Consider the following 25,842-nt stretch of genomic DNA (forward strand, 5'->3'; position numbering starts at 1 on the left):
TGCTCACAGTACAGACTGGAGTCTCAGGTAAGGGGAAGGAGCTTTTCATGCAAGAATGTTTTGAATCCACCAGACATATCAGATGTCAGGAAGATGGATCCCCAACCCACATGAGAAGCATATGCTGAACACACTGGGAGGGAATTCCTCTGTTCATTTCCCACCCTCACATCCCCTCTCCATGGTCACAGGAGTGCTACATATGAGTATAAACATTAGCAAGAGTAACTGCCCTTATAGACCTTTCTCAGTTTGTGGAACATTTTTGCATGCATAAGCTCACTGGATCCCCCAAACAACTAACTACAAGTCATGCTTCTTCTCCACTGCACTCCAAAGCTTTAATACCTAGGTGGCTGGGATTTCTTTGCAAACAAGTTTGCTATAAGCCAGATCACTGTAATTCTAGGCCTCAGAAATTAGTACATGTTTTGCTGATTATATATTTTCTATTACATTCTCATTTGAATACATTTTGAAATTGATGGCATATCATTATTATGGGATAAGATTTATACTTTCTTAGCAATGTATAAAATAATGGTGTTTTAACAATCAACACATGAAATATGCTATAGGCATTAGTATATAAGATCTTGTGGCACCAGAGAGAGTATTCTGCAGAATATATCCCAGAGTTTGTCTCTTCATGCCTGGGTCTCCCCACTCACACTCTGTTACCTGAAGCTATAAGGCAGAAAGATGGGTGAGAGAGAAAGAAAGCCTTCCCCATCTAAATAAATAAATGCAGTAGCACACTTATTTATAGGATGTTCTTCTTTCTTCCTAAGAACAAACTTACGGATTAAGGTCACGCTCAGTACAAAAAATGAATAAACTTATACGAACTATTTAAAAGGTTTGTTTCCCAAAGAAAAGAATATTGTATCCACTTAGATACAGCTGAAGATCCAGATAAAGAAGAAGCAAAGTTCCCTTCACCTTTACCATACTAGTTTATTCTGCTGATTCCTACTAATATATATTCAGACTGTCAATCAATTAACATTTTATTAAAATGCTCCTTTATGCTATGATATAGGTGCTATTGGCTAGATGTAAGTTATAAAAATATCAATAAAAATATGAGATACCCCTTGGGTATTCAGACCAGCAACAGAATTGAAAACGAAATCAAATAACTAAAAAAAACAGGCAATACATAAAATAAAATGAGGCTATAAAAGTAGGAGCAGTTGAGTCTTCCTTGGAATTAAGGAACAATTTTGATAAAAGGGAGGATATTTAATCCAGGGCAAATATTGACAAGAAAGAAGCAGTTCACATCCTATACCACTATACATTGCAGCCCTGGGAGGTAAAATATGGGCCCCAGCAGATGAGACCAGTGAAGCAGAACAGAGCTGACAAAGAGCCTGATGCACCAGACTTTGGAGTTTGGACTTTATCTGTGAGTTAATTTTTAAAGACAACAGTTATAGGATGAGATCTGTTTTTCAGAAAGACAATTTCACAGGAGTAGCGTGAGATCATTCATAGGGAACTCTTAAAATAATGTTCCTGGGGGCCTCCCCGGTGGCGCAGGGGGTTGAGCGCTGCACTGTGAAGCTGTCCACAGCTTCTACAGCACGGTTCGATTCCTGGCAGGCCAGGAAGAAACCCACATGACACAGCAGACCTCTCCTGCCTGGCCTGCTGCTCCCCTCAGCAGTGTCTTTGGTCCGTCTGTCTGTTCCGCTCCCCGCTCTGTCTCTGGTGAATTTTCTCTCACCCTCCCGCGCCTCTGACCTGTACCCCAGTTCTTGTATAAATAAATAAATCTTTAAAAAAAAATAATGGGGCCTCCCTGGTGATGAAGGGGTTAAGCACCACACTATGAAGCAATCCGCAGAGTTCGATCCCTGGCCAGCCAGAGAGAAACCCACATGGCGAGGCAGACGCCTCCTGTCTCACCCACTGCTCCCCTCAGCAGTGTGTTTCAGTCAGTCTGCCTGTACTGTTCCCCACTCTGTCTCTGGTAAATCCTCTCCCGCCACCGCCATCTCTGGCCTGGTCTCCAGCTCTTGTATGCATAAATAAATAAATCTTTTAAAAAAAAATGTTCCTGAGCAATGATGTGGGCATGAGCTATATACTGGGGAAGCTCTCAACCCATAGCCAGTGACTAGAAAAGGCGGACCGCATGGAGACACACACTTTACCCACCAGGCTCGCTCCCCCACCATTCCAGCTGCTCTTACGTGGAATCCAGCAGGGTCCCATCCAGAAGAGAGGCGTTGTAATGATATTTAAGGAAATCTCCCTTCTTACTCAGCACAGAGCAGTCAGGGGGCTTGTAGTGGGAGGTGATACTGATGGAGTCTGAAGGGTTGTGGAAGTCAATCACATGGATGTCAAACACCAGTACAGCTGAGCCAGGGATGTTCCCTAAGGGACAGATAAAGGAAATTAATGAATGTGCCCTACACACTACAGCAATGTGCCTCCCCAATAACACCAGGCAAGGCCTTGCAGATCTCCAGTGAGGAACATGGAGACCCAGACAGGAAAGCTCTGGGAGTACTGGGAGAATGAAGCTAGAAGGCTGTAACAAGTAACCTAACCCTCGTTTTCCAGGTGGGGAAACTGAGGCACAGATTTGCTCAGGGTCACACAGCCAGTTAGGATCAGTGTGGACTAAAATTCCAGACAATGGGTTACTGCTCCATGGAATTGTTAAGCCTGAAAGATGGCTAAATTCGTCACAGATGAAGAAACTAAAGCTCAGCCATATTAAAGCACTGCTTCCCAATGGAAGTAAGAGTTAAAATGAGAAAATCAGCTGAAAAGTAGAAATTACTTCAGTGTCCTACCAGTGTGCAGGAGAAACAAAACGTATAAAACTTCACAGGGAAAAATGCCTCCCCAAATCAGCTCATTCATAGCTCCTATGATATAGGACACCTAAGAGCTCACAAAATGCTTTTTGTAGAGCACATCCTGTTTGTTCTACATGAAATTAATACACTTTTCCATTATTTCCACTTTTGAAAATATTTATCTCACATATGAATAATGTTTATAGTTTACAAAAGTATTTTTCACACACATTTTCTCAGTAAACCTCTGCAGCAACCCTGTGGGGAAAGAATTACCATAAATCCTAGATTAGCAGACACTCCATGAATTTAATGTCAGCTTCCCAGGGGATGGAGGGACACCTTAAACATATGTATTAACTAGCAAAGCTATGTAAACAACCCAAATGCCCAAAAACAGATGACTGGATCAAGTAGATGTGGTACATATACACAATGGAATATTACTCAGCAGTCAAAAAGATAAACTCATGCAATTTGCAGCAACATGGATGGAGCTGGAAGGGAGCATGTTCAGCGAATAAGCCAGAAAGAGAAAGAAAAATAACGGATGGTCTCACTCATAGCAGGAATTTAGAAAACCTAAAAAGGGACCAGGAAAAAGACTAATTATAATAAAGTAAAAATCAAAATCAACAAGTGACTATAAACCAGAGACACACTACGGGGAGGGAGGAGAGGAGGGAGTAGGATCAAAACGGGAGGGGGGGATGGGAATTGTATGGGGACTATAACCAAGATGAAAATGCATACATTGTGCAAAAATGAAAAATGACATAGAAAATATATAAAATTTTAAAAAATGTTAAAAAAGTTAACTATTAAGCACATCTCTAGATCATTTCAAAAAGTTTAAATGTAGAAGTTTTACAGAAGTGTTATGCAGAATCAAGGATGTATATTTCCACAAGTGTTTACAGGGAAGGAAAAAAAACATATAAGTTGTTCAAAAAAACAATCGCTATAGTGGGCCTCCCCTGGTGGCGCAGGCAGTTGAGTGCTGCGCTGTGGAGCTGTGCGCAGCCTCTGCAGTGCCAGTTCGATCCCGGCCGGCCGGTGAGGGTCCCACATGGCGTGGCAGACCTCTCCTGCCTTGCCCGCTGCTCCACTCAGAGGTATATTTTATCAGTCTGCCAGTTCTGTTTCCCTCTCTGACTCTGGTGAATCCTCTCACCCTCCTCTGCATCTGGCCTATACCTCGGTTCTTGTATGGATAAATAAATAAATCTTTTTTAAAAAATCGCTATAAACAGATATTAAACAGAGATATATGCACACTCACAGTCCCCACCCCTGCTCTGTAGCTTTCTGTGTCTATTTATTGGCTGCTCTCACTCTAAGACACACATATGCACAAGCACTTAATGAGTGCTTACTAAGTATCATAAATGTATTCATTTAAGTGCTGTAGATGTATTCATTTGTCATTGCAATTCTATATTCTAAATCTATGGATGAGTAAACTGAGGCATAGGTTTGGGGGCTCGCCCAAAGTTACTAAGGTAGGAATTAGAGAACCTTGTGCTTTTCTTGAAGATCACAGGTGCCTGATTGCTCCAGACAGGACAAACGATGAAGCTCTCTGCCATTACCAAAGACTCGGAGTCTAAATGAATTTGCAATGGGAGGAGACTGGGGAGAGTGCCATCGAGAGCAGCTCTGCCTTTCGCTCTTCCAGCCCAAGCTTTTATTACAGACATGAACAAAAGAACAAGAAAATAGCATGCGATTGGGTTTTTTCTTATACCAATTAATAAGTTACTACTGAAAACAAGTTTTCCTGGTTAGTAGGGAACATGCGCACAAGCCAGTACATCCTCAGACAATAGGAGTCAATTATGGGAATAAGTTCTGTTTGCAGAAATTTTAATGTCCTGGAACTCCATATGCAGAGTAAACAGGTCTTCTCGAAAAACTCAGCTCCCTTTAGGGCAGCAGCCTCCCAACACCTGATAGTGCCTAGTGATGGGGAGTTGCTGACGTTGGTGGTGCTGGGTGCAGGAGCTTTTCCATAGGGACAGGTACTGCAGGCTGCTCAGGGAGGTGGCCCAGAGTCAGGGCCAAGGGCAGCTCCTGGTGGAAAACTAGCACAGTGGTGAATGGCTGTGGCACTAGATCAGTGATTTCTCAAGCATGGCTGTCCATTAAAAACATATGGGGTTACAGCTTAAAAATGTGAAAGAAGCCAGAAACAAAATCATACTGTACAATATGCAATCCTCCAAAACATGGAAATCCATAGCGACAGAAACTAGACTAGTGTTTGTCAGGTGTGATATGTATGTTTGTGTATGTGCGTGTGAAATGGAGAACGACAGCTTAATAAGGATGGGCTTCTTTATGAATGATGAAATGTTACAGAATTAGTGGTAACAGTTGTACAACCTTGTGACTACACTAAAATTCACTGAATTGTATACTTTAAAACAATGAATCTTATGTAATGTGAATTAACTCAATAAAAATTTAAAATAAAAATTTCTTCTATAGAGTGTACCCAAAAGTATAATAGCAGAGATCCAAACAAGTATCTGTGCACTGATATTCACTGCAGCATTATTCATATAATAGATGGGAACAATTCAAGAGTCCATCAACAGATGAATGGATAAATAAAACATGGCATATATATCCAAAAGAATATTATTCAGCTACAAAACGCAATTAAATATTGATATAGGTTAAAATATGGGTGGATCTTGAAAAGTTAAGTAAAACAAACCATACAGAGAATAGCAAATAATGAATGATTCCACTTACATAACACACCTAGAAAATAGAATGGTGGTAACTAGGAAGGGTACAGACTTTATCTAGGGGATGATGAAAAAGGTTTGATATGACAACATGGATGGCTGTTGAGGACATTATACTAGGTAAGTCGGAGAAAGACAAATGATATCATATATCTATGGACTCATAAAAACAGAGAGTAAAATAGTGGTTATCAGAGATGGGAGGGTGGGGTAGGGTCATAAAAGAGAGGTTATTTAAGGATACAAGCTTATAACTAGTAGATAAATAAATCCTAGAGATCTGATGTGCAGTGTAATGATTGCAGATAACAATATCATATTATAAACCTCAAATGTGTCAGGAGCCATTAATTATTCCCACCACAAAAAGGAAAGATAATTATAGTTGGTAATGGAGGTGCTAGCTAATGCTAGGGTGGCAACACTACAGTACATAAATGTATCAAATCAATATGTGGTATACCTTAAACTGCCACGTGATATGTCAAATATATTTCAGTAGACTTTTTTTTTAAGTTTTGAACATAAACATAGTGGTGATATTTATAAAATACTGTGAAAATATTTAATGACAATCAATTGTACACTTAAAATAGCTTCAAATAGTGAATATATGCATTATACTGCAATTAAAAAATAAATCGAAACACCACATTCACAGAATAAGAAAAATCACAGATCATCTAACAAAAGGGGATCATTAAATGAGAGGATCATTAAATGTTTTTAGTGGGAATGTTAAAAACAGTGTCAATCCCTGGGTCCCCCTCTGAGATTCAGAGTAGCTCCCTGAGCATGGAGGTAAATGGCATCAGAACATCCTGGAGAACTTATGAAAGTGCACAGGGCAGACCCCTTTCCTCTCAGCATGTGTGGGCTCTGTGATCCGTAAGCACTGCCAGTGACTCTCCTTTGTGAGAGGCACCAACATTTGAGAACCGCTGGACTAGAGTAGGCCCAGGTTTTGCAACTCTTTTTAATTTTTCCGGGGGTTTCTAACAGGTAGCCAAGTTTCAGAACACTAAGCTAACTGGTCTAAGAGTGAGCAGCTAAGGACACTGAGGAAACCCCGTCTCTGAAGAGGCCCACAATGCAAGCCCTGTTTGCAGTGTGGTGGGATGATAGGAAAAGAAAACTGCAGCATGATCTGCTCCAGTAACCTGAAGATAACAAAAGTGGATGGAGCCCACCAAGGCACACCTGGGACAACTACCTGCCAGCACTTGGCCAACTCAAATAGAATCTCCCCTTAAAATGTACTTACATGAATAGCTAAGCTTTGGAAACAACCCAAATGCCCAAAAATAGATGACTGGATCAAGAAGATGTGGTACATATACACCATGGAATATTACTCAGCAATCAAAAAAGATAAACACATGCAATTTGCAGCAACATGGATGGCGCTGGAAGGGATCATGCTCAGAGAAATAAGCCGGAAAGAAAAAGAAAAATACTGGATGGTCTCACTCATAGCAGGAATCTAGAAAACTTAAATAAGGGAGGAAAAAGAATAACTATAAGAAAGAAAATATCAAAATCAACAAACAACCATGAACCAGAGACACTCTATGGGGGGTAGGGGGGCGGGGAAAGGAGGGATTGGGGTCAAAATAAGGGGGTTGTAATTGTATGGGGAATATAAAAATAAAATTTAAATTAAAAAAAATGTACTTGTATGCGGGGGGCTTCCCTGGTGATGCAGAGGTTAAAGTCTCAGCGCTATCAAGCTATTGCCAACCACTGTGGCCTGTGTTTGATCCCAGGCCAGGGAGCTAACCTTCTCCTGTCTCGCCTGCTGCTCCCCTCAGCAGCGTATTTCAGAAGATCTGCCTGTTCTGCTCCCCACTCTGTTTCTGGTGAATCCTCTCAACTCCCCACACCTCTGGCCTATTTCTTGTATGCATAAACAAATAACCAAACAAATAAATAAATAAATCTTTTTAAAAATGTACTTGTGTGCAGAACCTTCTGTGCGCAAAAAAATGGCATGCCCCTCACCACCACCACCTACCTCCCTGGGCTCTGACATCAGCTTGTCCAGCACTTTTTTTTTTTAAAGATTTATTTATTTATTTATACAAGCACTGGGTACAGTCAGAAGCGCGGGAGGGTGAGAGAATTCACCAGAGCCAGAGCGGGGAGCAGAGCAGGCAGAAGGACTGAAGTACACTGCTGAGGGGAGCAGCGGGTGGCAGGAGAGGTCTGCGGGCCATGTGGGACCCTCCTCTGGTGGCCGGGGAGCAGCCGGGGATCGAACCCAGCGCTGCAGAGGCAACCCAGCGCTCAACCGCTGCGCCACCGGGGAGGCCCATGTCCAGCACTTTTTTGATAATTTACTCTGCTTCTCAGGATTCCAGGCACAAGTATTCTTACAGGGAAGAAGAGGTCAAGCATAATTGTCAAGTACCTACTGAGGATGGAGTGTTTGTCACCTCCTAGGAAGCTGACATGAGTCAGTCCACCATGTGTTTGATTAGGCACAAATGCTCATCTACTGAGTCATAAACAATGTAAGCCTTGCGTGGGCAGGGAGTTTTGTTTATCTTTTCTATGCTGCATCCTTAATATCTAGGGCAGTTCCTGGTCATGAAAGCACTCAATGCATCTTTGACCCTCCCACCTCTACTCCTTCTATCTTGCTTTGCCTTCCACAAAGAATCCACAGTGTAAGAATAAGTGCTGATCAGCAAACAGGTGAAAATAATCTGCTATTTCATGATGACTCCAACACCAGCCTCCCTGAATAAACCCCTAACCAGCACAGAAGCGGTCATCTGCCCCCCCTAGAATGCCTCTTTAAGAAGAGACACAGATGACAATAAATAAATGCAGTTGACTAGCTCAGCCAGAAGGAAAAGCTTCTGGGGGTTGTGGGTTTCCTCTGAGAGCTCTGGGATTTCTGCTTGGTGTTCACAGTTCTCCATGTATGGACATCAACAAATCACTGCCAGAGGAAACTCATTCTTCCCTTCTCTCTATGATGCAGGAGGGTCAGAAATCCTGGGTCCAATTCTAGTTAATGAGTTAGGTGTCGGTAGGCAAATGACTCAATCTCTCTGGGCCTCATTATTTTAATTAAGAATTGTTCCAAGCTTTGAATGAGAGCATACTTGAGAAATCCTTGACACCATTGCATAAAATAATGTTTTCCTCACTCATTTCCCTAAAAATGTGCTTAGATGGTAATTTGGAAGTTGTAGAATAGAAACCTAACCCTGAGTGCAGAACCCATTCTCCACTGACTCTCTGTCACAAAGCAGAGAGCAAAAAGACCCAGAAACTTTCCAAGAGGCCTATCCCTTATCCCTATCAACCCTGTAGGGGAATGTGGCATTTCATTCCTTCTACAAATATTTACTGAACACTTACTACATGCATGGCCCTGTGGCATGTGGAGAGGAACCCATAAACTTCCTCGGTGACCTAACACCTTCTAGAGTCAGTCCCTCAGGGATTAGCATTAGGTCCTATGCATATGCAAATCCCACAAAGAGGCCAGAGGCAGGCCCTGCACAACAGCACCCTGGAGTTACACGTCAGAGTGTCCTTCCCCCACAGCAACATGATTCATGAAGCCACCTCATGCCCAGAAAATTTATGAGCCTGCAGATGCTTCCTAGAGCCTTATATAATTTTTTCACAGAGCTGTGTTTCATACTTGATAAAAAGCCAAACCAAAAAAAAAATAATAATTTAAGCAAATGTTTTCCAACAATATATTCTTCTTAGAAAAAGAAAGGCTTAGTCCTGAGGAATAATAAAATGCCAATACTTAGAAAGTAGTGGCCTATTTCTGTATATAATTGTCTAGTAGTAAAATGTTACATGGTACAAAATAACAGGGCATCAACACACTAGATAAACGGGACACGCAAACAAGGTCTGTTGACTATGACATAAGCTGTGATCTGTTGTGGATTAATAAATGAGAAATTTAAGTCAGGGAGGAAAAAAAAAAACATTTCTCCATGGTACACCTAGATTCCAAGCAACTTAATGATTTTTAGATCCTCCGGACAAACCCTACTTGGTAAATTCCAAAGATTTATGTGATAACAGCAGAGATCAGGAAAACATTAATGCAATGAATGTGTGCTGCCTGCTAGAATCACATCAGCAAAAAGAACACAAAAGTCAAGTGAACATTGAATCAGTTTGCTTCGAAACTGATTTCTAAGCAAAGTTAGTAAATAAGAAAAAAAACACAAAAAAGAAAAAAGAATTTGGATCTAAATGGAGTCGTTAAAAATATCTGTTAGCATAGAAAGTTGTTCACAATAAATTAAGTAAAGAGAAATTACAATGTAATATATATAGATGATCTCATTTTTTTGTCTATTAATAGAGGTAGATATATATATTTCCTTCAGCCTACATAGATTGACATATACTCAAAAGTATAGCAGTATATTCACTCCATGATTGTATTAATTTCCTGTTGCTGCTATTCCAAATTATCACAAGCTTGGTGGCTTAAAATAACACAAATTTATTTGCCTAACTCTGGAGGTCAGAGTTTAAATTCAAGGTACGAGCAGGGATGCATTCCTTTTTGAGACATTCGAAGAAAATGTGTTTTCTGGCCTTTCCCAGATTCTCAAGGTTGCCCTCCTTCCTTGATTTGTGGCCCCTTCCTCCATCTTCCAAGTTGCAGCCTACCATCTTCTCTCTGTCACCTCTTGCTTCCATCTTACAAAGACTCTTGTAAGTATATCAAAATTCCCTGGATGATCCAGGATCCTATCTCAAGATTCCTGATTCCTACATCAATGCATCTGCAAAGCCCCTTTCCCATGCAGGGTAACATATTCCCAGGTTCTGGGGACAGGACAAGGACATCTTTTGGGGCCACTATTCTGCCTTCCACATTAACAATGCTTATTCTTGGGTGAGGGAGTTATGAGAGATTTTTGTTTTCTTTATCTATTTTCTTTTTCTTTTTTTTTTTTTAATAGAGGCATGTTTTTATTTATTTATTTATTTAGTTTTTGTTTGTTTGTTTATACATGCACTGGGTACAGTCAGAAGCGCGGGAGGGTGAGAGAATTCACCAGAGCCAGAGCGGGGAGCAGAGCAGGCAGAAGGACCGAAGTACACTGCTGAGGGGAGCAGCGGGCGGCAGGAGAGGTCTGCGCGCCATGTGGGACCCTCCTCCGGTGGCCGGGGAGCAGTCAGGGATCGAACCGGCGCTGCAGAGGCCGCGGGCAGCTTGGCAACCCAGCACTCAACCGCTGCGCCACCGGGGAGGCCCTATTTTCTTTTTCTAAAGTCAATAATCATTTGTGTAATTTCTAAAAGGGAATTTGCTAGCAGGGTAACAAAATGTTCTAAAACTGGACAAGGGTGATGGTTGCAAAGCTCATGACTGACTAAAAGTCATTGCATTTTTTACTTAAAATGGGTCAAATTTACAGTGTACAATTTTATCTCAATAAAGTTATCACAAACCAAATACAGTGGGTTTGTGACTTACTTCCAAATGACTCAACAACAACAATAAACCAAAATGTAATGATAGGGCCTCCCCGGTGGCGCAGCGGTAGAGCGCTGGGTTGCGAAGCTGCCTGCGGCCTCTGCGGTGCCGGTTCAATCCCCGGCTGCTCCCCGGCCACCGGAGGAGGGTCCCACATGGCGCGCAGACCTCTCCTGCCGCCCGCTGCTCCCCTCAGCAGTGTACTTCGGTCCTTCTGCCTGTTCTGCTCCCTGCTCTGGCTCTGGTGAATTCTCTCACCCTCCCGCGCTTCTGACTGTACCCAGTGCATGTATAAACAAAACAAACAAACAAACAAATAAATAAATAAAAAACATGCCTCTTTAAAAAAAAAAAAAAAAAAAACAAAATGTAATGATAGAAAATAAATAAACCAAGATGTTAACAACTGATGAATGAAGTAAAGTTCATTGTATAGTTCTTCCAACTTTGGTGTATGTTTAAAATTTTCAGGAGGAACAGAAGAAATAACAGAGCATCTCTAGAAACCAAAGCTCTTGGGGCATTTGCGTACAGAACTGAACTTCAACATTTTGGCTCTCAGGGCACCCTGGTGCCAAGTAACATGGAAGCAGCGAGTTAGAGCTTCTTAGTTTAACCTCTCAGGAAGGCAGATGTGCTGACTCACCTCTTCCTTCCTCTCCATAGGCCAGGTGAGGGGGAACCACAATCCTCCGCTTCTCCCCGATGCAAACACCAAGTAAACCTTCATCCATTCCAGGAATCACGTAGCCCTGCCCAATGTACGTGTCAAAGGTGCGGTTCCGAGAGTAGCTAGGAAAGAAGAAAGGAAAGATGAAACGGCTCACAAGGGTCGCTATAGCAGCTGGGTACCCCAGTCAGCTCCACGAGCCAACAGGATGCAGAGGCCTCGAGCCCCAGGACATGGTGAAACACAGAATCTGAGGACACAGCCAGGAAACATGCTCCCCTGAAATTGAGGACAAGAATATGACACAGTGTGGGAGCAGCATCCACAGAAACAGACCTGGGGAGACTCCCTCCAACCTTCAGGTTCCGACAAGCACATGGAAGGAGAAGCAACCACGCAGAAATGTGGCTCATGCAAACTGGTCTGCATGTTTATTAATGAAGATCAAGGGGGCCCTTGTCAGAAACTCAGGGTGTACCCCAAGGACAACGTCTCTAGAATCCAAAGAGATTATCTGTATATGTGGGATAAGAATATACTGGGAGCAATTTAACTCTGCAGTCTCTAGAAGAGTCGGGGTGAATGCTCCCTGCTGTAATCTCTGCTCAACAAACTACCTTCTGGTGAGTACTTGGGTTTCCCAAGTGCCTCTGGCAGGATGCCCAAACATTCCACCCTGTGGAAGGATCCAACCTCCGTACAAATTGCCAGTTGAGTCTGATTATTATGGCTGGTGAAAATAAGAATCAGTCCCCAAAAGTCTGACCATTTAGAATAAAACAAAAAAACATGATTTGCCACGTCTACTACCAAACTCTCAACCACACTGATCTGCGCCCATCACCACCTCCACCCAGTGCAGATGTGGCACAAGTTGTCCTGAAATTGTCACTCAGCCCTGCCTCCTGAAACACAGCCAATTTCCTCAGAAAAGATGGCCAGCAGAGGGGGCCTGGAAGATGAAAACCTCTGATGGACTCTCCTCAACACCCCTCAGAGAACACAAAGCCAAGGGGCATGAAGAAATGGTAATAACAGATGATCCTCCTCATCCAGAAAGCATATTATCTGCATAAACTCTTCCAGGAGGCTGTGGAAAAATGACTCTTCCCCAAATTGAAAAGAGCCACCCCACCCTCCACTGAGCAGCTCCAGATCTTATCCTCTCAAGAGGCCATGGAGGCCAGGAGGGGAATTACAGGAGTAAAGGAAGGGCAGATTTGGCTCTCTAGAGTTCTCTAGTGCTGGGGCAGCCTCCTACCTTCCCCAGGTCACTACCACTTTGGCAGGTACTTTTCTATGTTTTGTTTTGTTTTGTTTTTAAAGATTTATTTATTTATATAAGCACTGGGTACAGTCAGAAGCACGGGAGGGGGAGAGAATTCACCAGAGCCAGAGTGGGGAACAGAACAGGCAGACAGATAAAATACACTGCTGAGGGGAGCAGCGGGCGGCAGGAGAGGTCTGCGCTCCAGGTGGGACCCTCCTCCAGTGGCCAGGGAGCAGCCGGGGATCGAACCAGCGCTGCAGAGGCTGCGGGCAGCTTCGCAGCCCAGCGCTCAACAGCTGCGCCACCAGGGGAGGCCCTGGCAGGTACTTGTTGATCATCACAGAGTGTAGCTCTTTGCTAGGCATTTTGGGAAGAGCTGCCCTAATCTTCTGGTTCCATTTCTGGTAAATATTCCCTAACATCCCCAAGACAGCATCAGATTCTGCAATAACTGGGGCCGCCAAGATCCAGCCCCAGACCAGGCCTAGTACAGACCAATGACACAGTGACCTTGTGGGGGTATGCTGGCCAGCACACAGTATCCCTGTGCCCCTGAACAGACAGTCCCACAAGTCCAGACAAAGACACTTCCTCGTGATGTGGTGGTTATTTTTTTTTTTTTAAGATTTATTTATTTATACAAGCACTGGGTACAGTCAGAAGCGCGGGAGGGTGAGAGAATTCACCAGAGCCAGAGCGGGGAGCAGAGCAGGCAGAAGGACCGAAGTACACTGCTGAGGGGAGCAGCGGGCGGCAAGAAAGGTCTGCATGCCATGTGGGACGCTCACCCGGTGGCCGGGGAGTGGCCAGGGAGCAGCTGGGAATCCAGCCGGCGCTGCAGAGGCTGCGGGCAGCTTCGCAACCCAGCGCTCAACCGCTGCACCACCGGGGAGGCCCTGTGGTGGTTATTTTTTTCAGTCAACATTCCCCAATGGAAAAACTGAGAATTGTAAAATTTTCAATGCTCTCCCAAAATAATTTATGAATTTTTAAAACAATTCTAATCAAAATTGTGTGTGTATGGGGGAGGAGTAAGATTTTAAAATTCATTTGGAAAAACAAATCATTATGAATGAAATGTATGTATTTCATTGTATGTGTAGGAAAGACCCATGAAATTAATAATACTGATTCCCTGTAAAGAAAGGAGCTGGGTGACAAGGATAGGAGGGAAAGTTTTCATTATATTTCCTATGCTATTAGAATTTTGAACTATGTCAATGTATCAGTTACTAAAAAAGAAGGTGACGTTTAAAGAAGAAAAAGAATAGCTTCTACCAGATAAATTCAAAAGCATCAATAGCTAAAGGTGTGATTCTGGTCCAGGAATAGTTACATCAACGGAAAGGGATAAAAATTCTGACAAAGACCCAAACATATATATAAGAATCTGGTACATAATAAAAGTTACATTTTAGATGAGAGAGGAAAGATAGAGTTATTCAATAAAGGGTGTTGGAAAAACTAACTAAAACCATCTGTAAAAAAATAAAATTAGATTCTTACTGTCACACAGAATACCACAATGCATTCCAGATGGAGTAAAGATTTAACATGAAATCATTTACGAGAAAGGAGAGATATTGTGGAAAGTTGTTAATATTTACCCCAGGCTGGTGAGTATAAAAGGAACTGACTGGAAATATTGCATTTTATTGTGCACCTCTACAATATTTCATTTATAAAATAATAACACAATACCTTTAAAATAAAAATTCTAATAAAATATTTTCAAGGAAAAAAAAAACAAAACCATTAATAGGACTTGAAAAAATACAGGCAAATATTTATATATTCCAGGGGAGAGAACAGACTTTTTACTTTATTAGCAAGTCATCAAAGACAGAATATAGAAGACTTTATATAAGACTAAGAAAACAAGAAAGGAGAAGTTGAATGTATTTAGCAACATAAAATGTTTATATTTAAATCAGTTCAAAATCACAATAACCAGATAGTATAAACAGTATGTTTTCAACAATTAACAGCCATGAGGGCTAATATCTTTAGTATATAGAATATATATTGTCAAATCAGTAAGAAAAGGACAAATATCAATACTCTCAATATAAAAACAGGCAAAAGATATGAATATGAACAAAAGATATCCAAAGAGTCAATAAACAGTTGAAAGAATTCTAACCTCAACATCTAAGAAATCTAAGAAACTCCGATTAGAACTACAACGTTAATTTTTCTCTATAAATTGACAAAGATTACTTTGAATTGATAGCCAGTGTTATTGTTTTCAGGGAATGATGGCACTCTTATATTAAAAGTTATAAAAATACACATAACTTCAGACCCCAAGATTTTTCTAGAAATCTATCCAAGGAAACAGTTTTATGCTTTAATAATTGCTACAAAATAATTGTTGTAGCCTTATTTAGAATGCCAAAAGGTAGAAAACAACATAAGTAACAGACAAAATGGACTAATTATCTAAATTAAAACAAACCTGTACAACAGAATATTATACAGCCATATCATAAGGATGGGCTAGATCCCAATGTACAATATGGAAAATGATTTGAAACCAAAGAAAATTGTGGCTCCATTATTAGGGAACGAAATCTAGTGAACACTAGAAAAACAGTCTTTCAATTAGAAATACAACTTCAGGGAATAAAAGACAGAACCAAGCTCCTATGTGACAAGAACATACAACCACAAGTGCCCTGAAAGTTTTTGGTAATAGAAACAGAATAAAACAATTCAGATGTTAATTACTAAGGGAATTATTAAATAAATATGGTATATTTACCCAATGAAACACACACACACACATATATTTACATACATAAACACACACTCCATTTCTCATTGTGCATTAATAAGGAACAATCCCAAGGTGAAAAAAGGCAAGCAGCAGGATAGTATTAAAATATGTAGAATATATAGTATGTAACATACTCTATACCATAGTCTATGTGCTATATAGTATACAGGGGAAAAAAATTTGTATTTGCTTATATCTGCACTAGAAAAAAATGTACATACAGGAAAAATAAAAAAGAAAATGAATAAAAGTGATTAACAAACGATAAGGGACTAGCAGAGAGGGGGATTTGAGATAGGACTCATGAAACAACATATCTTAATGCATATTTTAATTTTGAACATGTGATTATTACTTTTTCCCCAAAAAAATCAAAAGAAGAGTCTAAGAATAAGAAGGATGAAATATTCAAATAAAATATTACCATATAAAAATTCTTGTGTAATGTTTTTGGATGACTAAATAAACTAGAAGTCTATTACCTCAGAGAGACAGGTAGATTGCTGTCTCCACTTGTTTGCTGTAGAGGAAGCTAAAGGAGTGGTTTCCAAACAACACATGCCACTTAAGTGAGCAAGACATACCAAACAGCCTGCCTACTGCTGCTCAGGCCATCTGCACAACTGTAGGTTAAGCCCAGGGAACAAAACAAAACTTTGAATAACAACAGAGGATCGGTAATCAGCCTCTGCAGTTTTATGAGGGAGTTCAGTGCATCCAACCAGCCTTTAAAGTCCGCAAAGCACTTTCATATACCTTAACTCTTTATTCTGACCATCCTTTTGAGAAAGCTACTCATAACAGGAAACACATGCTATCCAAAGTCACCACACCTAGAGATTGGAAGCCAGGGCTCCTGGCACCAAGTCAGTTCTCTTGCCATCAGGCTACTTCTCATCTTGGACCCCATAGTTGGGTTTAGATTTGGATAGTCAAGGATAGTGGGGGGGGGGGGATGGTGGGTTTCTAGGATGAACCTCTTCTGTTTTCCAGCAGACTCATCTTCCACAGCCTGTTCTAACAGTCTCTGAGGAAATTCAGCAGGAAAAACAGAAGCCTGTATTTAAGTTGAAAATACTAACCCAAGGGCCTCCCCGGTGGCGCAGCGGTTGAGCGCTGGGTTGCAAAGCTGCCCGCAGCCTCTGCAGCACCGGTTTGATCCCCGGCTGCTCCCCAGCCACTGGAGAAGGGTCCCACATGGCGCGCAGATCACTCCTGCCACCGCTGCTCCCCTCAGCAGTGTACTTCGGTCCTTCTGCCTGCTCCGCTCCCCACTCTGGCTCTGGTGAATTCTCTCACCCTCCCACGCTTCTGACTGTACCCAGTGCTTGTATAAAAAAATAAATAAATATTTTTTTAAAAAAAAAAGAAAATACTAACCCAAACCAGCACTGACAGGGCACTGAGACCATAGTCAGCAGACTATACCTAATAAGACATTCTCGTGAGTGAAGGCTCTAGTCATTTCCATACCTGGAATCAAAGAAGGTGCCATCCAGAAGCGTGCCATTGTAATGATACCTGAGAAAATCCCCACTTTGACTTCGTCGCTCACAATTTTCAGGTACTACCTTATTTTCAATGGAAATGCTGTCCTTGGGGTTATGGAGGTCCAAAAGTGCTACATCAAACACCAGAGATGCCTGACCAGGAATGTCTTTTCCTAGAGCAGAACGGAAGAAGATGATGAAATCAGGACACCAGATTTAGGAAATAATTTAACTACAACTCAGCTGCCACTGTGTTGGTGTTAATCATTCCTCGAAGTTTTCATGTGTTCGTCTGCATCTTGGATGGTCCCCATGGAGTCTATCCTGGTTCACCATAGTACCCAAAATGAGCTGGGTAGGTTAATATGAAGTCTTACTTCCCCAGATAAAGGTATAAACTGATATTATTGACATGAGAGGTTACTCTGATCATATTTTCTATGCGCTGGCATCAGCTGTTCCTGCAAAGATCAACATCAACAAATAAGTAACTCTAAGTCCAGGTCCCAGATTTCCTGGCACGAAGTCAATTCTCTTGCCATCTCATCTGGACTTCATAGATGGTGAGTACCCCATAGATGGGGTCCAGCATTTTGGGTAAAAGGAAGTTAGCTGACAAACCACCTACCTCAACACTCTTACTTGCCATTTGTTATACATTATACCCTGAAAAGGAGTAGGCCTGGCAAGTGAGCCAGTGGGCATGCCAAGCCTATGCTCCTGCCACTGGCTCTTTGGCAGAGTCCACTTCTCTGTCTCCTTTCCCTCAGAGGAGTGATGAAATCTGCTGAAATTGGGCTGTTGAGGCAGCTTCTGGAATGCAAGGTGTGGTCAATCCCTGATGTGTGGGTGTGTGGGTGATAGAATATTAATCTTTTGCACTTTTCTGTATCTTCTCATTTAAAGAAAAAAACTTAAAAATAATCCCAGGGTTTACATTTTTATAGCACTATCATGTTCTAATTGAACATCTGGTTTTTTAATATAACTTTATTAGAGCTATAAACTCCCAGACCATAAAAGTCACCTAAAGTTATACTGGATGGCTGAGCATAGTATTAAATATATAAGGTATTTTAAAAACAACTATTTTAAATAAACCATCTTATCAAAAATAGTTAAATAATTATGCATTAAAAATAAATAATATTCCATATAGTAGGCTAGGTGTGTAGTTTTGCTAGGTATGTTGTATGCATGTAGATGATGTTAAAAGGATTTAGCAGCCAAGGTGAATGATCTACACTAGTCAAAGATGAGACAATTTGAGCATCAATAGGAGTGATAACATATCTTGAGGAAAGGAAAAATAAGATCTATTTACAGTAGTCATTTCCAAACTTTATTTTTCGTTTACCAGGAGACTTCCTCCCTACCTCCATCTTTTCAAAGAAACTGTCTGCAGATTCCCAGAAAATAAAATATGTTTTATTTTATTTGGACAGGAAAGAAGGCAGAGCCCCATGCACCCAGGCTTCCCTCTCCTCCTGCTCCATAAACCCATAGGGACAGAAACAAAGCTCAGGTACCACTGTCAGTAGTCTTTACTAAACAACATCATGTTTTTATTCCTCGTCTTAACTACGTATGTCTGCTTGCTTTAATGCCCAGAGGTCTCTGTCATATCAGCCTATAAGGATGATTAAATGTGCCTGATATTCAAATATTAGTAACTGAGAAATTTTACTTATCAGACAATATTCGTTTTCCCTCACAGTGCAACTAAAACAGGACACTAATTAAAATCAATGCACTTTCTAACATTATGTTTTGTATTTGTCCACAGAGCTAATGTCATAGGTAAAACCCAGCAAAGTACCCATCAGGGGAAAAAGGCAATTGTGGCACTCTGTGCTAAATTTCTTCCTTGATGTCTACAACATTTAGACTATCTAATTCAAATCTCTTTTGGGAAGACATAAGCTGAAGAGGTTGGTGGCCAAGGTCACAGCTTATGAAGAGTGTCAGAGGGTTTACTTATGAATGCCAATAACCATGAATGAAGAAGAGGTTTCTGCAAGTCACTCATCAGACAGCAGATAATCTAGACCAGCACTGTCCCACACAACTTTCCCCAGTGATGGAAATGCTCCATACGTACCCTATCCAATATTTACCCTTAAGAACTTGAAAATGTGACCATGTGCCAAGGAACAGAATTTTATTTTATTTTAATTTAAATGCAAATAGCCTCAGGTAGCTAATAACTACCAGAACAGACAGAGCAAGTCTAGACCAACAGTCACATGTAAATGGAACCATCATTGCAATAACAATAAAGACAGATGAGGGTGGCTCAAAGAATGAGAAGGACTTACCATCTCCATCTTCTCCATAGGCCAGAAAGGGGGGGATGGTGATGATGCGCTTTTCCCCCACACACATGCCCAACAGCCCTTTATCCATTCCAGGAATCAGCCAGCCGATACCCACATAGGTGTCATATGTTTTCATGCGGTTATGACTGAAAAACAACAGAAAAGGGATAAGATCCACAGTAGGAGGGTGCTTCGAACACATCCCTTGATGAGTTTTGTGTTAGCCAGATCTCAGCTAAACAGTGAACGCATCCCCACCTCTGGAAATAGGTGTTTTTGGAGCTCTGCTACCAAACTGAGCAGAAATTCTTAAGTTAAAAGCACATAGTTAGGGCCTCCCTGGTGGCACAAGGGGTTAAGCACCGCACTATGAAGCAATTTGCAGCCTCTGCAGCACAAGTTTGATCCCCAGCCAGCCAGAGAGAAACCCACATGACGAGGTAGACCTCTCTTGTCTCACCCGCTGCTCCCCTCAGCAGTGTACTTTGGTCGATCTGCCTGTTCTGTTCCCCACTCTGTCTCTGGTGAATCCTCTCACCCCCCGCATCACTGGCCTATACTCCAGCTCTTGTATGCATAAATAAATAAATCTTTAAAAAAAAAAAAAAAGCACATAGTTAAACCATAGTGATTCCCCCAAATAGACCTGTTCTTCTACTAGCTAAACACACAATAATGACAGGATAGAGTTCACTGTTCCCCCAATTGGCACTTGCTCCTCCTATTCTCTGTAGCTTCATATACATTCAGTGTATACTCCGCCTTCCATGGGAAAACTCTAAAAGTGAACCCAAAAACACAAGAACCTACTTGGAAATAAAACCCTTCACTTAACGGTGAGATCTCAAAATACTGCTAATGTAGATTAACATTGCTCTTAGATTTCCCTAAAACTTTGATTCTGAAACTACAGAGCATGAAATACCAACCACAAGTTTCAACTATAGGACTCGGGACTGATAAGTGTGTTTTTCTGGCTTCTCCACAGGCATAAAAAGTAGATGAGACAGAGAAACGAAAGGGCATGTCCCTGCTGCCGCCAAGAATATTTACCTTGAGTCGAACAATGTGCCATCCAAGAACGTTCCGTTGTAGTGGTACCTTACAAAATCTGACACCTGGATGGTCCGAGGACAACGGGGGGGCTTGAAATAAGTATGAATCTGAACCTGATCTTCAGAATTCCAAATATCCATCAGGAGTACATCAAAATGAAGCACTGAATTTGGAGGAATCACACCAGCTAGAAATTAAAAAGAGCTCACATTGAGAAGCTACTACCTTTGCAGCTAAAGAAACATCTAGAATGCAGCTGAAGTGAAAGGAAAGCAAAAGGGCTCCAGGGGTCCCTGGTATACAGTTCCAAAATGAGCCACTCCCACTCTCATCCCTCCAAATGAAATTGAAAGAGAAAAAAAGCAAGATTCTCCTCTCAGTGGGAATAAACATCCAATACACTTGTGTTCATGGTATCTTTCCTATAGAAGAAATAAACCAGAGATGAAATTTTGGCTCTGTCAATGTGAGGGGAGTTTCGCTGATTTTCATTTTCCCCAATCTAAAGCTTCCAAAGATTCTTTGGTCTGCCTGACCGTAAAGACTGCAAATTTTCTCAAATGTTCTGACTGTTTGTGCAGACGTGTTCACAAACACAAAACAAACACTTACAAACTCCTTCACTTCCATAGGCAAGATTTGGGGGGATCTTCACAAAACGTCTCTCGTTTACACACATCCCAACCAGAGCTTGGTCCATCCCTGCAATCAATTGTCCTTTTCCCACAAACACGTTGAAAGTGGAGTCTCTGTCATAGCTGAAGACCCAAAAGGTAAGGAGAGAAAAACAAAAGTATAAATAATCTTTCCCTTAGTAAAGCCAACCTGTGAAAACATACCCAGGGATAGAGTGAGGTCCCTGTAAAGGAAAAAGTCCACAGAGGAATTACTGATACTGGAAATATCTTCACCAGACAAAACATAGAGGGCTGAGATTTTTAAGTTACCTTGAATATTGCCAGAAAATATAGTTAAATAAGCATAACCACCATTAAAAAAAATTATTTATTTTTAGATTTTAAGTTTGTTTTGCAAAATACCTACCAGTTCTTCCACTGGGGGTGGGGGGGGAGTTGATTTCATTTCTCTGTGATTGGTACCTAAAAGCAACACTATATATACTAATATCAAAGTCTATATAGATATAGATATATTTAAAATCAGAAAGTTAAGCAAGGAGACAGCATGGTGGAGCATGAAGGGCACTTAAACTGTCTTAAGTTCAGGTTCCTCCATTGCAAAGCAGGAATAATAATAGCCAAACCAAGATCCGTGTGATATAACAACATGGAAAGTGCTCTGAAAGCCTAAGGGCTGTGCCACTACTACAATTATTGCAGGAAACAGAGTCTGATGTAGTCTTCAAATCACTAATATATGTTTTAAAGACTGACTGATGATGGCCTTAGGTTAGAAGATAATTAATGGAACTGTGGCTCTGACGCTCTTCCTCTGCAATGTCAAATTCAGCTACAACAAGGATTTGCCTATTAGGAGACTGCTAGGTGCTTAGGAGGAGATAAATGAAGTCCATGGCATGGACTTTGCCTAGCCACACCTTATAAAGTAGCAGAGACATCCATGGAGTTTCAGGGCTTGGTTAATAAGAATGAAACACTTAAATAACTTATAAGTCCAAGGTTGTGGCACTGATGCATATAAGACAAAAGACATACAAGAAAATGCGCTCTGGTTCTTTATAAATAATAAATTTCACTAGCACGGAAGGATAAGCACATTGAGAGAAAACTGCAGGTTACAGAGCCACAGTATAAAAGCATTCCATTTTTAATTTACATATATAGATTCATATGAAAAAATCCACAAGGTAATATATAAAAATGTTATCAATTATAAGCTATGGGTAGGAGATTTCAGGTGATATAATCTTTGTTCTCTTTAATTCTCTGAATTTTCAAAATGACCATGGAATACTTGGGTACTAAAACATTGACACCTGCAGGAGGAGAGTGTGCCCTTCCCTTGGTATATTAAGTCCACCTTTTCCTCGTTTTGCTACTGAACAGCTCAGAAGAGCAGCACAGTCCACCTTGCCACTCCTCATGGCAGCTCCCTCTGACCTGCCCCCCTTCCCTTTCTCCTCCTAGTTTTACAGTGCATTTTAATAGCCTTCCTTTCTCCAAGAGCAGTGAACAGAAGGCAAGATTTCAAGTTCAGGCCAGCAAGCCAGAGGACAAAAGCACATGGTCAGCTCTGTGCCAAGACAGCTTTACACCTCCACCCTCTATGTCCAAGGGACCAAGCCCTGACTGCTGGAATGCTAGCTCCTGAATTTCACTTGGCTGGGGCCCGGCCCTGAACCATCATCTAAGTGTCAGGTTTATATTAGAAATGAACCAGAACTCAAGGCTTCAAATACTCCCCAGATATAGAACACACACAAACAACAGCAATGGACAATTTGCAAACTATTTCCTAAGCATGTTTTTCATGCACAAAACCTGCATGTTATTCTTGAAGTTAATAGAGTTTTTAATAATCACTATTATTTTGAGGTTATTTATTACGTGTGAAGCACAATGACAAATCAGACTTTTCTATATACTACCTAATTTCATCTGCATATAACACTTTTTTTTTAAGATTTATCCATTTATTTATACAAGCACTGGGTACAGTTAGAAGTGCGGGAGGGTGAGAGAACTCACCAGAGCCAGAGCAGGGAGCAGAACAGACAGAAGGACCCAAGTACACTGCTGAGGGGAGCAGCGGGCAGCAGGAGAGGTCTGCGCGCCATGTGGGACCCTCGCCTGGTGGCTGGGGATCAAATCAGGGCTGCAGAGGCTGCGGGCAGCTTCGCAGCCCAGCGCTCAACCACTGCGCCACCGGGAAGGCCCTGCATATAACACTTAAAGGTGGGTGCTGGTACTTGGGGCCTTCGGGAGTGAGAAAGTTTCCCAGTGTCACAAAGTTACATAAGTGGGGGAAAAAAGACTAGAATCATCTGACTTAGTGCTGTCTGACTCTTACCCTCCAGGTGTGGAGCCTCCCTAAATGGTGAACAAAAACTGTTATTGCCTTGTGGTATTAATTTCTTCACTTGATGACTGCCTAAGTAAAGTGCTAAGAACAACACCTTTCTAAAAGAAAAATGTATTATTTACATGCATAAGAAACTAACAATCCAAGACCAGTCTTTATCTACTGCTTAAAACTCTGACCATCTGGAAAAATAAAGTCAAACTGAGCAAATTTGTTCTGATGAGCACAACTGGCACAAATTTATGTGCAGCATCAAGCCCAGAACTAATTATTTCTGCAGGTTGGGGATAAGCACTTATACAGCCTGTCTCAGTATCTGGTTGATTTACACTTTTTTGCAGATATCCCAGGTAAATTCCTACAGGAACCATGAGACATCCAAACTAGGCAATTTCAGGAAAGTGTAATAAAGGGACTATGTACAAAGGTGTGTGTTCAGGGTGCTGAGAAACACAAGAGAATATGTAGTAACTCTGAGGACAAGTAGGGGGTGCTGTTGTCACACCTGGGCCTGAAGGATCCAGGTACAGAGTCGTCCAGGGCAGCTGACAGGAGCAAGAGCCTCTCTCCAGTCTAGAAACGCTATCCACGTTGACTCTAAAGGCAGTGAACTAGATATATATATATATCTTCAGCTCACTCTCCTCTCTGCCTCTGATCTCCTACTGATGTCCCATTGGCTGAGCTTAACCAAAAGCTAGGCAACAGTGGTGGTTGATAAAACCCCTACTATGCACATGGACTATACAGATGGCAAAAAGCCAATGGAACTGACTGCTCCTAAAAAGACAAAAGGAAATTATCCAGCACATCTAACACCCACTTTCCTCTCCACCAGCTTCTTCCCCACTCCCTACTCATTCAGTCACAGCTGCAGACCTCCAAGCACTGCTCCTGTGGGATAGAGCTGCAGCCCTTCAAGATTATCAGCCCAGGGAGGAGATATCATGGAGACCCATCATACTCAGCTCATTAAACTGCCTGCACACAAGTGCCCATTATCTCACAGCATATTCCTCAGGATAAATAACTACCCTTGTGACTGTTTTTAAAGCATAAACACTACGGCTCTATTTATAAATGTAGGTTTTAGTCTTCAGTGAGGGTTAACTTTTAAAAGAACATAAGGGAAATTCAAAACATTCTATTACACTAAGGTTCAATACTTGACCAGGGTATCCCAATATTACCTCAATTAATAAAAAAAACCAATTTTTTTAAATTTAAAGAATCATTCCATTAGAAAAGAAACAGAAAATTGCCCCGTAGTTAGAACTAAAACCCTGATTAGCTATAAGAGGAAAAGTGAGCGTTCCTGAAATGCCAGTTTTAGATTCAGTTTGGAGAAATAAAAATAGAATACTTCCACCTGCCCATCTTTATTGAAGTATAAATGACAAATAAAAATTGAACCTAGGTGTATCTAAGTTATAAGGTATATAACTTGATGTTTTCAATGTGAAACAATCATCATACTTGGGCAATTAGCATATTCATCACATCATATAGTTACCATTTCTTTCCTCCCTAGTCCCTCCTTTCTTTCTTCTTTCCTGGTGAGAACACTTGCAATCTCCCCTCTTAATAAATTTTATACAGCACAAAATACTGTATTGTTAGCTGTATTCACATTGCTATACATAGACTAAATAGATCCTTTTGAACATTAAAGGAACCACCTCATTTTGAGAAGTCTATAACAGAAGAGAAGCGAGGTAAGAGCCAGCGCCCCCAGGCATGGAACCATCTTTTGGAGTGCCTCAAAGTTGGTACAATTTAGAACCAACCCAGAGGACTGGAGCAAATGGGATCTGACTAACTGTGGTCCTACCAAAGCCCTTGGTGCAAGTAGATGATGGCAAAGGCTCATGGGAGATTTGGAGGTGGGATTGCTATGGTGGCTGCACCTGAGAGAGGTAATTCTATACTGTCAAAACACTAGCAAGGATGTAAAAGAATGATACTTCAGTAACAATAAATAAATTAAAAATAATAATAAAATTAAACTATGAACTGTAAAGAAAAGAAATTCACAAAAAGTAGAAACCCATCTCTTACCTGTTTACCCACTCTGGGATAACCCAGGGAGTTTCAATACCCTCCCATAGCCAAATTCCACTCTGATCTGGGTCCTGGGTGTAGACTAGAAAGGAGGAAAGCGAAGTCTGACTTTTCTGGCTCCCTCCTCTCTCCCCATACGACATA

At 41.3% G+C, this 25,842-nt stretch overlaps 1 protein-coding gene across 1 annotated transcript in view; it reads right to left on the reverse strand.

Annotated features, from left to right (window-relative positions):
- FKBP9 (FKBP prolyl isomerase 9) overlaps positions 1–25,842 on the reverse strand; it is a gene marked incomplete at its 3' end in the record, with an annotated part of 36,709 nt that overhangs the window by 5,499 nt on the left and 5,368 nt on the right. Inside the window, exons 2-7 of the mRNA XM_084259809.1 lie at positions 21,247–21,392; positions 20,632–20,821; positions 19,579–19,724; positions 17,244–17,433; positions 11,698–11,843; positions 2,202–2,388 (exon numbers count right to left, since the gene is read on the reverse strand). Of these exons, the coding sequence (XP_084115935.1) occupies positions 2,202–2,388; positions 11,698–11,843; positions 17,244–17,433; positions 19,579–19,724; positions 20,632–20,821; positions 21,247–21,392 (1,005 nt within the window). The remainder of the gene's footprint in view (positions 1–2,201; positions 2,389–11,697; positions 11,844–17,243; positions 17,434–19,578; positions 19,725–20,631; positions 20,822–21,246; positions 21,393–25,842) is intronic.

This window comes from Talpa europaea (genome assembly GCF_964194135.1).
Source record: "Talpa europaea genome assembly, contig: HAP1_SCAFFOLD_131, whole genome shotgun sequence".
NCBI classification, from domain to species: Eukaryota; Metazoa; Chordata; class Mammalia; order Eulipotyphla; family Talpidae; genus Talpa; species Talpa europaea.